The sequence below is a fragment of the Chiloscyllium plagiosum genome, unplaced genomic scaffold (genome assembly GCF_037043375.1).
Source record: "Chiloscyllium plagiosum isolate Xiang-an unplaced genomic scaffold, Cpla_swu_hap1 HiC_scaffold_50, whole genome shotgun sequence".
Lineage (NCBI taxonomy): Eukaryota > Metazoa > Chordata > Chondrichthyes > Orectolobiformes > Hemiscylliidae > Chiloscyllium > Chiloscyllium plagiosum.
This window is the reverse complement of record NW_028270188.1, coordinates 56,892,946-56,907,817: the sequence shown is the minus strand read 5'-3', so window position 1 is coordinate 56,907,817 and position 14,872 is coordinate 56,892,946. Positions and strand designations below refer to the sequence as shown.

At 49.7% G+C, this 14,872-nt stretch overlaps 1 protein-coding gene across 1 annotated transcript in view; it reads right to left on the bottom strand.

The window, feature by feature from the left end:
• Positions 1 to 480: 480 nt before the first annotated feature.
• iqgap3 (IQ motif containing GTPase activating protein 3) overlaps positions 481 to 14,872 on the bottom strand; it is a 106,049-nt gene continuing 91,657 nt past the window's right edge. Inside the window, 5 exon segments of the mRNA XM_087984967.1 lie at positions 481 to 1,767; positions 3,938 to 4,046; positions 10,768 to 10,893; positions 11,413 to 11,579; positions 13,718 to 13,930. Of these exon segments, the coding sequence (XP_087841093.1) occupies positions 1,654 to 1,767; positions 3,938 to 4,046; positions 10,768 to 10,893; positions 11,413 to 11,579; positions 13,718 to 13,930 (729 nt within the window). The 3' untranslated portion in view covers positions 481 to 1,653.

Here is a 14,872-nt window from a genome sequence, read left to right as displayed (position 1 = left end):
GAGACAGAGAGAGAGACAGAGAGAGAGACAGAGAGAGAGACAGAGAGAGAGACAGAGAGAGAGACAGAGAGAGACAGAGAGAGACAGAGAGAGGGACAGAGAGAGGGACAGAGAGAGGGACAGAGAGAGGGACAGAGAGAGACAGAGAGAGACAGAGAGAGGGAGAGAGAGACAGAGAGAGGGAGAGAGAGGGAGAGACAGGGAGAGAGAGGGAGAGACAGGGAGAGACAGGGAGAGACAGGGAGAGACAGGGAGAGACAGGGAGAGACAGGGAGAGACAGGGAGAGACAGGGAGAGACAGGGAGAGACAGGGAGAGACAGGGAGAGACAGGGAGAGACAGGGAGAGACAGGGAGAGAGAGACAGAGACAGGGGGAGAGAGAGAGAGAGAGAGGGAGAGAGAGGGAGAGAGAGACAGAGACAGGGAGAGAGAGACAGAGACAGGGAGAGAGAGACAGAGACAGGGAGAGAGAGAGACAGAGACAGAGAGAGAGACAGAGACAGAGACAGAGACAGACGACAGGGAGAGACAGAGACAGACAAAGACAGATGACAGGGAGAGACAGACGACAGGGAGAGGGAGAGACAGACAGAGACATAGAGTGACACAGAGAGATACAGACACAGAGACAGAGAGAGAGAGACAGAGACAGAGACAGAGACAGAGAGAGAGAGAGAGAGAGAGAGAGAGAGAGAGAGAGACAGAGAGACGGGAAGAGGGAAAAGGGAGATAGATAAAGAGAGACAGAAGGTAATAAAGACAAAGGGAAGAGAAACAGAAAAAAGGGAAGAGAGCAAGAAAGAAGGATAACGAAAAAGGAATGAGAGAAAGAAGGGTTAGGAGTGAGTTGGAGAGGGGAAGATAGAGGGAATGGAGAGGCAGGAAGCAAAGGAAAAGCAAGAGAGAGAAGAGTGAGAGAGGTTAAGAATGAGAATGAAGAAAGAGCAAAGAAAATGTAGTGATGTGCATTTTCAAAGTACAATCCTCACTGAGAAAGTGGAACTGCTGATGTGACTGAGACGGCTTCCCTGGGGAGTCACGCTCGAGGCACAGATTTGGTTATCTGCTGCAGAAAAAGGAAGTTAAAGTTTTTCAGTTGGGGTTCCCACGGTCCAGTCACAGAGTTAGCACTGCAGAGACTTGAGCTGATAGCTAAAGTCCCATCCCTTGCTCCAAACCAGAGGCTGGTACTGCTAACAGCTCTAGTCAGAGGTTCTGACTAAGATTTACCCGCAAGGAAAGACCTTTCATTTTGAAGGAAATGTGGGAGAGAGAGGCACAAATGGAACAGAGCTGCTTAGGCAGGACCTACCAGTTTGTGGGACTGCATGTGTGCCTCATGCCATGTTTTAGATCCAACCCCAGACTCCAAGAGCTCAGGAGAAGCTGGAAAGAGAGAGAGAGCGAGAGCGAGAGCACCCAATTGTGGGAGGAGTTGTGCCAATCAGAAGCTAAGTTCCCATCAGTAATCGAGTCCAGTTTGATTTGAAGAATGATATATATATATATCTATAAATAAATGCTTTTTGCAGGTGCTACACTGCGCTCCTCCTTAGTGTTGGTGGCTGATTGCGTCTGCACAGCAGAAACGCAAAGTTTAAATCTTACGACGCAGGAGTGCTACCACATTCGAGGGGAGGGGCCCATCCTCCGTCACTTCTTGAAGAACTTCTTGTTGAGCAGGAAGATCAGAAGATTGACGTTGACCTTGGCTTTGTCAAACATCTTCATCACCGCCACTCCTTCATATTGCAACTGGAGGAGGTCCTGACAGGGAGCAGAGAACAGAGATTAGGGCTCCCACAGAAACATTAAGGTAGGAGGTAGGCCATTCAGCCCTTTGAACAAGGAGATCACAGCTAATCCGACATCTCAGTCTCCTGCTCCTGCTTTTTCCTCATACCCTTTGATCCCTTTAGCCTTAAGAACTGCATCCAACTCCCTCTTGAAAACGTTCAACTTTAACAGGCGTTGAAATTAGAGGCAGGAACAGGCCATTCAGCCCTTCTTGCCTGCTCCAACATTCAATACAGTCATGGCTGATCATTAACCCTGTTCCTGCTCTGACCTTTTGATCAATTTAACTTGAACAGCTCTATCCAATTCCTCCCTGAAGAGTGGGTTTGGGCCTCAATTGCTTTCTGTGGCAGAGAATTCCACAGCCGCACCACTCTCTGGGTGAAGACATTTCTCCTCAGGTTCCCTTCATTGCCTCAACAACTTGCACTCACCCATCAGCCTTAAATGCAGTAAATATCTCGGGCCACTTTGTAAACAAAAGCAATTCCATCATGGCACGTGGGTATCGCCAGTGTTTGTTGACCACTCCTAATTTCCCCGGATTGGAGTCTTGTTCGGCCATTTCTGAGGGCAGCTGAGAGCGGACTGGGAGTGACGTGTTGGGCCAGGTCAGGTAAGGGTGGCAGATTTCCTCCTGTTAGTGAACCCAATGGGGTTTCACCACAGTTAACAAAAGTAACCTAGTCACCGTTTGTCAAATTTTGTAAAACAAAATTCCAGGTTTTCATTGAATTCGAATTCCACCACATCAAACCGACGACCCCAGAACAATCTTGGGGTTTTGGATTACTCGTCCAGAGACACTATAAACATGCCATCATCTTCACAGGCAAACGCTCAGAGCTAAATGGGCCTGCTCCTGCTCCTACATTTCCCAGAATGGTACAGCATTGCTTCCTGACACCACATTAGGCACACTGGATAAGATGAAAGAGTGGCGCTCCAAAAGCTAGTGCTTCCAATTAAACCTATTGGGCTATAACCTGGTGTTGTGTGATTTTTAACTTTGTACACCCCAGTCCAACACCGGCATCTCCAAATCATGGATAAGATGTGTCACTGCCGACAGTCCATATCCCACTAATGTCATAGCATAGGAAACTTCAGGTGTAGCAGACAACACTGTTGGGTCAGTTTTCTCGTTTCTTACTGCTCCCTGTTCACCGAAAGCTCAAACACTTACTAAGTCACCAAACTGAGCTTCCCCCCGTTAAGTTTTCAACTACTCACAAATGTATTTAACAACATAGCAGGATTGCTCAACTGAATTAGACACAAAACTGCAGATGCCGGAATCCAAAGTAGATGAACAGGAGACTGGAAGAACACAGCATCAGGAGGTGGAGAAGTCAATGTTTCTTCAGGACTGGAGGTGGGGGTCGGGAGAGCTGCAGATAAATAGAGAGGGATTCCACCCACACCCCCCCCCCACTCCCCACCTCCATTCCTGAAGAAGGGTTATAGCAAAATGTTGACTTCTCCACTTCTTGATAGGCTGAATGGACTATTCCTGCTCCTGTGTTCCTTTGGTTTTTATTTCCAATCTCTGGAATCCACAGGTTTTTTTACTTAGGATTTTGAGTAGCATCTGCTGAATGCTTGGGGTGGCTCAGTGGTTAGCACGGTCACCTCACAGCGCCAGGGACTTAGGTTCAATTCCAACCTCAGGTGTCTGTCTGTGTGGAGTTTGCATATTCTCAGTGGGTTTCCTCCAGGTGCTCTGGTTTCTTCCCACAATTCCTGAAGAAGGGCTTATGCCCGAAACGTCGATTCTCCGGTTCCTTGGATGCTGCCTGACCTGCTGCGCTTTTCCAGCAACACATTTTCAGCTTTCTTCCCACAATCCAAAGATGTGCAGGTTAGGTGAATTGGCCGTGCTAAATTACCCATAGTGTTCAGGGATGGGTAGGTTAGGTGCATTAGTGAGGGGTAAATGTAGGGTAGGGGAATGGGTCTGGGTGGGTTACTCTTCAGAGGATCAGTGTGGACTTGCTGGGCTGAAGGGCGTGTTTCCACACTGTAGGCATTCTATGAAACCTCTATTAAATTAATTCACTAACCGGTGACTCCGGGTCTCCCCCTTCAGGAGTGTGCAGGTATACCCATCAGTTGAAGGTTGTACTTGTGAAGACCTTACCTGGTATTTGAGCTGGAACTTCTCCATGTCCACACCCATGAACCGAGCCTTCACGTCAAAAGCTCCCACCTCCTCAGTCTGCACAATGTCAAAAATCACATTCCTGAATCTGGAACAAGAGAAGAGACAAGGCTGACACCAGGAGACGGGCGAGCAGCTCCCGTCTTCGTATGTAGCACCATACAGAAAATCTCTCCAGGCTGCTTCACCTTCAAGCCAGCAGTACCAAGAGTAACGTACAAAGTAACGTGCATGCATACAGAATACAAGGTACAAACCAAACTTTGACACTGAAGACAAATGAGATATTAGGGGCAGTCAACTCAAGGCATAGTCAAAGAGGTTGGTTTTAAGGAGCTTCTTAAAGGAAGAATGAAAGAAAAGAAAGGTGGGAAGTACAGAGAGATTTACGGAAGCCACTCCATAGCTTAGGGCCCCTACAATCTGCCAATTGTAGAGCGATAGGAATTTGGGGGTATTGTGCAGGAGATTGAAATTGGAGGAATGGAGAGCACTTGTGGATGACACGGTGGCTCAGTGGTTAGCACTGTTGCCTCACTGCGCCAGGGACCTGGGTTTTAATCTAGCCTCAGGTGACCATCTGTATGGAGTTTGCACATTCTCCCCGTGTCCGCATGAGTTTCCTCCGGGTGCTCCGGTTTCCTCCCACAGTCCAAAGATTTGCAGGTTAGGGTGGATTGACCATGGTAAATTGTCCCGTAATGCCCAGGGATGTGCAGGTTGGGTGGTTGGCCATGCTAAATTATCCCATAGTGCCCAGGGATGTGTATGATTAGATTAGATTACATTACATTACAGTGTGGAAACAGGCCCTTCGGCCCAACAAGTCCACACCGACCCGCCGAAGCGCAACCCACCCATACCCCTGTTAGGTGCATTAGTCAGGAGTAAATATAAGATAGGGGAATGGGTCTGGGTGGGCTGCTCTTCAGAGGATCAGTGTGGAATTGTTGGGCCAATGGGCCTGTTTCCACATTGTAATGATTCTAATTCTAAAATATTCTAATTCTTGTAGGAGCTGGAGGAGGTGACAGATAGACAAGGGATGTACGGGTTGGAGGAGGTGACAGATAAGGAGCAGGAGTAGGAGCTGGGAGATGGTGACAGGGATAGGGAGGGGGTGTAGGGGATGGAGGAGGAGACAGAAACAGGGAGGGGGTGTAGGAGGCTGGGAGGTGGTGACAGAGATAGGGAGGGGGTGTAGGGCCTGGGAGGAGGTGACAGAGATAGGGAGGGGGTGTAGGGGCTGGAGGGGGTGACAGAGATAGGGAGGGGGTGTAGGGGCTGGAGGAGGTGACAGAGATAGGGAGGGGGTGTAGGGGCTGGAGGAGGTGACAGAGATAGGGAGGGGGTGACAGAGATAGGGAGGGGGTGACAGAGATAGGGAGGGGGTGTAGGGGGCTGGAGGGGGTGACAGAGATAGGGAGGGGGTGTAGGGGCTGGAGGAGGTGACAGAGATAGGGAGGGGGTGTAGGAGGCTGGGAGGTGGTGACAGAGATAGGGAGGGGGTGTAGGGCCTGGGAGGAGGTGACAGAGATAGGGAGGGGGTGTAGGGGCTGGAGGGGGTGTAGGGGATGGAGGGGGTGTAGGGGATGGAGGGGGTGACAGAGATAGGGAGGAGGTGTAGGCGATGGAGGAGGTGACAGAGATAGGGAGGGGGTGTAGGGGGCTGGAGGTGGTGGTGACAGAGATAGGGACGGGGTGTTGGGGATGGAGGGGGTGTAGGGGATGGAGGAGGTGACAGAGATAGGGAGGGGGTGTAGGGGGCTGGAGGTGGTGGTGACAGAGATAGGGAGGGGGTGTCGGGGATGGAGGGGGTGTAGGGGATGGAGGGGGTGACAGAGATAGGGAGGGGGTGTAGGGGATGGAGGAGGTGACAGAGATAGGGAGGTGGTGTAGGGGATGGAGGGGGTGACAGAGATAGGGAGGGGGTGTAGGGGCTGGAGGAGGTGACAGAGATAGGGAGGAGGTGTAGGGGATGGAAGAGGTGACAGAGATAGGGAGGGGGTGACAGAGATAGGGAGGGGGTGACAGAGATAGGGAGGGGGTGTAGGGGATGGAGGGGGTGACAGAGATAGGGAGGGGGTGTAGGGGCTGGAGGAGGTGACAGAGATAGGGAGGAGGTGTAGGGGATGGAGGGGGTGACAGAGATAGGGAGGGGGTGTAGGGGCTGGAGGAGGTGACAGAGATAGGGAGGAGGTGTAGGGGATGGAAGAGGTGACAGAGATAGGGAGGGGGTGACAGAGATAGGGAGGGGGTGACAGAGATAGGGAGGGGGTGACAGAGATAGGGAGGGGGTGACAGAGATAGGGAGGGGGTGACAGAGATAGGGAGGGGGTGACAGAGATAGGGAGGGGGTGACAGAGATAGGGAGGGGGTGTAGGGGATGGAGGGGGTGTAGGGGATGGAGGGGGTGACAGAGATAGGGAGGAGGTGTAGGGGATGGAGGAGGTGACAGAGATAGGGAGGGGGTGACAGAGATAGGGAGGGGGTGACAGAGATAGGGAGGGGGTGTAGGGGATGGAGGGGGTGTAGGGGATGGAGGGGGTGTAGGGGATGGAGGGGGTGACAGAGATAGGGAGGAGGTGTAGGGGATGGAGGAGGTGACAGAGATAGGGAGGGGGTGACAGAGATAGGGAGGGGGTGACAGAGATAGGGAGGGGGTGACAGAGATAGGGAGGGGGTGACAGAGATAGGGAGGGGGTGTAGGGGATGGAGGGGGTGTAGGGGATGGAGGGGGTGACAGAGATAGGGAGGAGGTGTAGGGGATGGAGGGGGTGACAGAGATAGGGAGGACGTGTAGGGGGCTGGAGGTGGTGGTGACAGAGATAGGGACGGGGTGTCGGGGATGGAGGGGGTGTAGGGGATGGAGGAGGTGACAGAGATAGGGAGGTGGTGTAGGGGATGGAGGGGGTGACAGAGATAGGGAGGAGGTGCAGGGGATGGAGGGGGTGACAGAGATAGGGAGGGGGTGTAGGGGCTGGAGGAGGTGACAGAGATAGGGAGGAGGTGTAGGGGATTGAGGGGGTGACAGAGATAGGGAGGGGGTGACAGAGATAGGGAGGGGGTGACAGAGATAGGGAGGGGGTGACAGAGATAGGGAGGGGGTGTAGGGGGCTGGACGTGGTGGTGACAGAGATAGGGAGGGGGTGTAGGGGATGGAGGAGATGACAGAGATAAGGAGGGGGTGTAGGGGATGGAGGAGATGACAGAGATAGGGAGGGGGATAGGGACTTTGAGGAGGTGTCAGAGAGGGGAGGGGGTGTAGGGTCCTGAGGCTGGAGATGTGGAGGGTTGTGCATACGAGAGGAGATGAAGGAGTCCAAAGACAACAGAGAGATTTGAAATCAAGATGAGAATTTTAAATTGAGATATTGCTTCAAACAGGAAGGTGAGGGATCAGCTTGATGCTAATTGATAGAATAGTACATACAGTGATACGCAGGAATTATTTCAGAATTTTCATCCTTGATCATCAACCTCTTGCTGACCTTACACTTCTATACCTCTGGAAGACTGAGACCAAATCGGTTGAATGCAAGTGTGCGAATATATCTAAGCGTCTTTTGGCCAAATCCCAAACAGTGGCCTCTGGCATTGCTCACTTTACACTCCAGTGTCATGTCACATTGTATCGGATCAAGCTCAGCAGTGTGCCATGTGGCAAGGACTCAGTCAGACGTGTAGCAGGAACTGCCACACAACATGGGGAAACAATCCAGCATGTTGCATTTCCACAGCGCCATTCACCACCTCTGGGGGAGCCTCTAGAGCGCTCAGCAGCCACCGCTGGATTTTTGAAGGGAGGCTGCTGCGGTTAAGCTGGAGGTAAAATACAGCAGCTAAATGGCACGCAGCAAGATCCCATGTACCAGCAGCACAATGGAGACCCAGACCATGATTTCCATGGAGTTGGGCTCCCATAACTTTGGACTCAGCAGCACGAGTCCACGATATATTCCTCATTTATCCAGGGGAACAAACCGCCTCCAGCTATAGATGTGGAGAAACAGATTGGGAAACAGATTTTGGAAAGGTGCAGAAGCCACAGGGTAGTAGTCATGGGTGATTTCAACTTCCCAAACATTGATTGGAAGCTCTTTAGATCAAGTAGATTGGATGGGGAGGTGTTTGTGCAGTGTGTACAGGAAGCTTTTCTAACTCAGTATGTAGATTGCCTGACCAGAGGGGAGGCCATATTGGATTTGGTACTTGGTAATGAACCGGGACAAGTGATGGGCTTGTTAGTGGGTGAACATTTTGGTGATGGTGACCACAATTCTGTGACTTTCACCTTGGTTATGGAGAGAGATCGGTGCGTGCAACAGGGTAGGTTTTACAATTGGGGGAAGGGTAAATACGATGCTGTAAGACAGGATCTGAGAAGCATAAGTTGGGAGCATAGGCTGTCAGGGAAGGATGTCGTGGAAATGTTGAACTTTTTCAAGGAACAGATACGACGTGTCCTTGATATGTATGTACCTGTCAGGCAGGAAAGAGATGGTCGTGTGAGGGAACCTTGGTTGACAAGGGAGGTTGAATGTCTTGCAAAGAGGAAGAAGGAGGCTTACATAAGGTTGAGGAAACAAGGTTCAGACAGAGCATTGGAGGGATACAGGATTGCCAGAAGGGAGCTGAAGAAAGGGATTAGGAGAGCTAAGAGAGGGCATGAAAAATCTTTGGCGGATAGGATCAAGGATAACCCCAAGGCATTTTATGCGTATGTAAGAAACAGGAGAATGACGAGAACGAGGGTAGGTCCGATCAAGGACAGTAGTGGGAGACTGTGTATTGAGTCGGAAGAGATAAGTGAGGTCTTGAATGAGTACTTTTCTTCAGTATTTACAAACGAGAGGGACCGTATTGTTGAAGAGGAGAGTGTGAAATGGACTGGTAAGCTAGAGGAGATACTTGTTAGGAAGGAAGATGTGTTGAACATTTTGAATAACTTGAGGATAGACAAGTCCCCCGGGCCTGACGGGATATATCCTAGGATTATGTGGGAAGCAAGAGAGGAAACTGCAGAGCCGTTGGCAATGATCTTTTCGTCTTCACTGTCAACAGGGGTGGTACCAGGGGACTGGAGAGTGGCGAATGTTGTGCCCCTGTTCATAAAAAGGGAATAGGAATAACCCCGGGAATTACAGGCCAGTTAGTCTTACTTCGGTGGTAGGTAAAGTAATGGAAAGGGTACTGAGGGATAGGATTTATGAGTATCTGGAAAGACACTGCTTGATTAGGGACAGCCAGCACGGATTTGTGAAGGGTAGGTCTTGCCTTACAAGTCTTATTGAATTCTTTGAGGAGGTGACCAAGCATGTGGATGAGGGTAGAGCAGTGGATGTAGTATACATGGATTTTAGTAAGGCATTTGATAAGGTTCCCCATGGTAGGCTTATGTGGAAAGTCAGGAGGCATGGGATAGAGGGAAATTTGGCCAGTTGGATAGAAAACTGGCTAACCGGTCGAAGTCAGAGAGTGGTGGTAGATGGTAAATATTCAGCCTGGAGCCCAGTTACAAGTGGAGTTCCGCAGGGATCAGTTCTGGGTCCTCTGCTGTTTGTAATTTTTATTAATGACTTGGAAGAGGGAGTCGAAGGGTGGGTCAGTAAATTTGCAGATGATACGAAGATTGGTGGAGTTGTGGATAGTGAGGAGGGCTGTTGTCGGCTGCAAAGGGACTTAAATATGATGCAGAGCTGGGCTGAGGAGTGGCAGATGGAGTTCAACCCTGCCAAGTGTGAGGTTGTCCATTTTGGAAGGACAAATAAGAATGCGCAATACAGGGTTAACGGTAGGGCTCTTAGTAAGGTGGAGGAGCAGAGGGATCTTGGGATCTATGTTCACAGATCTTTGAAAGTTGCCACTCAGGTGGATAGAGCTTGTAAGGCGGCCTATGGTGTATTAGCGTTCATTAGCAGAGGGATTGAATTCAAGAGTCGTGAAGTGATGTTGCAGCTGTACAGGACTTGGTTAGGCCACATTTGGAGTACTGTGTGCAGTTCTGGTCGCCTCACTTTAGGAAAGATGTGGAAGCTTTGGAGAGGGTGCAGAGAAGATTTACCAGGATGTTGCCTGAAATGGAGAATAGGTCGTACGAGGATAGGTTGAGTGTGCTAGGCCTTTTCTCATTGGAACGGCGAAGGATGAGGGGTGACTTGATAGAGGTGTATAAGATGATCAGGGGAATAGATAGAGTAGACAATCAGAAACTTTTTCCCCAGGTACAACAGAGTGTTACAAGGGGACATAAATTTAAGGTGAAGGGTGGAAGGTATAGGGGAGATGTCAGGGGTAGGTTCTTTACCCAGAGAGTGGTGGCATGGAATGCGCTGCCTGTGGGAGTGGCAGAGTCAGAATCATTGGCGAACTTTAAGTGGCAATTGGATAGGTACATGGATGGGTGTTTAAGCTAGGACAAATGTTCGGCACAATATCGTGGGCTGAAGGGCCTGTTCTGTGCTGTATTGTTCTATGTTCTATCATGCTGCAGTATGAAGATACAAACAGTCTGTATTCTCTGTATTCCCTGCACTACAGGGCTTTGTCAGTACAACCAGGACTGAGCTGTATCGTTCAGTCTGTTTTCTGGGCCAGGTAGTACGATAAACATCAAATGGAAGAACACTGTTCCATGCAAGCCTGCTACTGACCTAGGTTAGCACTGCACAGACCATTTCAGAGAGAAGGGACTCAGTGCACCTCCATGGCTCTGAATTTGCAAGTTTCCAAACATTTGCACACTGCTCTCTTGCTATTTACAGGCAACGAAATATATCACTTTCTAAAAAAAGAAGCCTTGGACTTACTGGCTGATGGGCAGGTCTTCAATCTCCAACAGCACACCCTTCTCTCGCAGGTGTGCCGCAGTGTAGTTCAGAGATGCTGCTTTACCCTTCTTCCCTTTGCCTGCTGCTGCTTTCTTCCCTGGGCCCCTGCGAAGATCACAAGACGTTACTCGCAGAATGGGAGCCTCGGCTACCGCATGCAGCAGAATCGGACTCTCCTGCCCATTCGGCACCAAGAACAGATACGCAGCCCCAGTTTGCATTTTCAGGCAGGCAACCTTGGTGCAAAATAACTCACGGGTGCAGAGCCATTCGGCCCTTTTAACCTACCCTGCCCTACAATAAGAGCATGGCTTCAATGCCACATTCCCACCACGAGCTGCTGGCATAAGCTACTCCCAAATGGTGCATTCGCTCTCATTTTCATCTCCACCAGTGCTGCCTGATCTGCTGAATAATTCCCAGCATTCTGTTTTGGCAAATTCAAATTTATAATGTCTGCGTTCTGTTGCCAATTGTATGAGCACCACATTGTGAGTGTGCGCCACCTGGTTGTCGACCTATGCGTTTCTGCACTGTGTCATGTGACCAGTGGGCCACAATTCCAGCCGAGACAGAACGGTCCATGCCTTATTGGCGAGTTGCCATATGCAGTCAGATACTTACTGCCCGTTGGTGGCCAGATTATCCAGGCAAGTCCTGATGTACTGGTTGTAGTAGTCGATCTGCTCCTCGTAAAAGGCTGTCTTGGAATTCATCCTGTGTAGTGTCTCTCTCAGCTTGGCCAGTTCAGCCTTGCGCTGCTGCCTGTAGCGCCGCTGATTCTGAATGTCCTGAGGTGACGGAGAGATCAGGAGTATGAGGTAAAGAGCTCACCTGCCTTCCCTGGAGTGGCACAGAATACACCCCACTGGCTTATTTGGCTGAACAACAACTAGGGATGGGCAATAAGTGCTGGCCCAGTCAGCAATGCCTGCACAGAGTCATATAGTCAAACAGACCCTTCGATCCAACTCATCCAGATATCCCAATCTGATCTCGTCCTATTTGTCAGCATTTGGCCCATATCTCTCTACACCTCCCTATGCATGTACCGATCCAGATGCCTTTTAATTGCTGTAATTGTACCCACCTCCAAGTCCACTGTCTTCTCATCCTTCATTGTCTGTCAGCAGGAGACTGTGGCACAGCAGCAATATCTCTGGTAATCCAGAGGTCTGAACTCACGCTCTGGGGAACTGGGATCAAATCCCATCACGCCACACCACCTCCCCCACCCCTCCCACCACCACCATCAGCACCATCACCACCCAGTGGAATTTAAATTCGATAAATCGAATCCGGAATTGGAAGCTAGTCTCGGGGATATTGACCCTGACAACAGGCATCAAAACCCCATTAGGTTGACTAATGGGGGAAGGAAATCTGCCATCTTTACCGGGACTCCAGACCCCACAGCGATGGGGTCAACCCTAAACTGCCCTCATAAATGGTCTGAGCTAACCACTAGGCTCGAGGGACAATTAGGGATGGGCAACAACATGCCAGCCATGCTCAGATGCCATGGTATAATGAGAAAAGGTGACAGAAGTTTGCTTCTGCCTAGTTGACCAGCCTCATAAGGTCACACGAGCAAGCTCATGGAGTGAACATTCAACTGCGGAGGTATCATTGCAGTTTTTATTCAGTTGCTGAAAACCTCTCTCTGTGGGACCACAGCAGGCGATATTTCACTTCCTCAGATTGTTGGGGGGGGGATGAAGTCAAAATTAATCACATACAATCAAGTATCGTATTATCCACACTCGACAGTCTCCATCAGAAAATATTCTGCAATACAATGTCCTTCAATACAGCCCCTCAAACACAATCCTTTGTCCCGGAAGATTACCATTTCAATTAAACACATCGAGCATTCAAATAAGCTCAATATTTGCTAACAGCAGGAAGGAGGAGCTGCATTATATAATAATGGAGCAAGCTTCGATTACTTATCATCACAGTGTGGCACTGAGCATCATGGACACAGCTGCCCAGAGGTGGGGGGAGGGAGATGAGACAGAGAGAGAGAGAGACACACACAGACAGAGAGACAGAGAGAGAGAGAGACACACAGAGACAGACAGCCTAGCCAATTAATTCATGATGCACATTAACTGTGAGCAGGTTACTGTTCTCTTCAACAAACTTTGTGCATCAAGGTGAATGTAAACCACGCAGAGGGGTCCATTGCTTGTCTTCAATATGTCTATCAAACACTGCAGGACAGGGGCAGCACAGGGTTTAACACAGACTAAAGCCTTCTCTACTCTTTTAAACTGAAAGCAAAGCTCCTTCAACGCTCTCCCTTATCAAATACTCTGAGGACATGGAAAGCACGGGGTCAGATTACATAGTAAAGCTCCCTCTATACTATTCCCCCATCAAACATTCCCAGGACAGGAACAGTACAGGATTGTATACAGAGTAAATTCCCTCTACACAGTCCCCATCAAATATTCCCAGGTCAGGGACAGCACGGGGTGAGATTCAGAGCAAAGCTCCCTCTACACTGTCCCCATCAAATATTCCTAGGGGTTAGATTATGTAGCAAAGCTGCACATGCACCATCTCAGAAGAGAAGACTGTACATGTGTTATCGTAAAATCATACACTTGTTTAACAAAACACAGCACATGGCAAGCTATTGCATACCAAATTCAAATTATATTTTACACCTTTTTTATGCATTATTTCTCTGGGCTTCCTGAGCCTACCTACTGATTGCTCTGTGTCTATGGGACAGCCATTAGAGCATCAAGTGTCGTTGGACCCAGCTATGATCACTTGTAAGTTTATACAGTCAAAAGGTGTACTGTGCTTCTATTAAGCTGCAGAGAGTAAACCAAAGACCCAGGGCAGACAGGGTGGCAGTAGAGACTTGCCCCTCACCTAGCCCCACCAAGCCAAGAAAGTAGTTTCTTATTCTCACCCGGGCGATCTCATTTACAAGCTGCTGGTAGCCATTAGCTGCAGAAATTACTCCGGCAGCTTCCAGCTTCCTCAGGCTGCGGATGATTTTCCTCTTCTTCTCCTCGATCGACAGCTTGCCATCGTGGACCAGGGAATGGTTCCGCTTCAGTTTCTCGGGAGTGCGCGCGTCCCGCAGTGCTCGCCTCTGAACAAGGCGGCGGTGGTCTGCCACCTAGGTGCGGGGTGTGGGTAAAGAAACAGCAACAACAATGAGAAAAAGACTTCGACAGATGGGTGAAAACACAAACAGTTGAGTCTCCGATGGAAAATAAGCTAACAGTTACAAACTAACCCCAGCATAAGCTTACACAGACGTTTCCCTTCCGGCCAACCTTAGGATGATGCACGGAGTCAGCCTCAGAAGGACCTGGGAAACGTCCTGCTCAGGGCATCAGGTTGACTGTTCCAGTGACTCATTTCGCATCTCACACTTGTATGGCACCTGGGAGGGTGCACAGAAGGGGAGGGGGAGGCGATTGGATTTTTAAAAAGAATTTTGTTTATTCATGGGATACGTGAGATTGACATTTATTACCTATTCCTGATTGCTCCGTGAACTGAGTGTGTCACTCATGGCCATTTCAGAGGGTAGCTGAGGTTTGTTTTTAACATTGCTGTCACAATCAAGGACAGTGTTCCAGTCACCGTCCCAAAGACTAGCTTCCAGGTGCAGATTTTATTCATCAAATTTCAATTTCACCAGGGTCCACGGTAGGATTCAAACCAGACCACACTCAGACCATTAACCTGGGGCCTCTGGACTAGCCCAGTGATATTAACAGTACACCCCACATTCCCAACATGACGGAAGGAAGGATGTTGTGAAACTTGAAAGGGTTCAGAAAAGATTTACAAGGATGGTGCCAGGTTTGGAGGATCTGAGCTACAGGGAGAGGCTGAACAGGCTGGGGCTGTTTTCCCTGGAGCGTCGGAGGCTGAGGGGTGACCTTATAGAGGTTTATAAAATCATGAGGGGGCATGGATAGGATAAATAGACAAGGTCTTTTCCCTGGGGTGGGGGGAGTCCAGAACTAGAGGGGCATAGGTTTAGAGTGAGAGGGGAAAGATATAAAAAGGACCTAAGGGGCAACTTTTTCACACAGAGGGTGGTGCG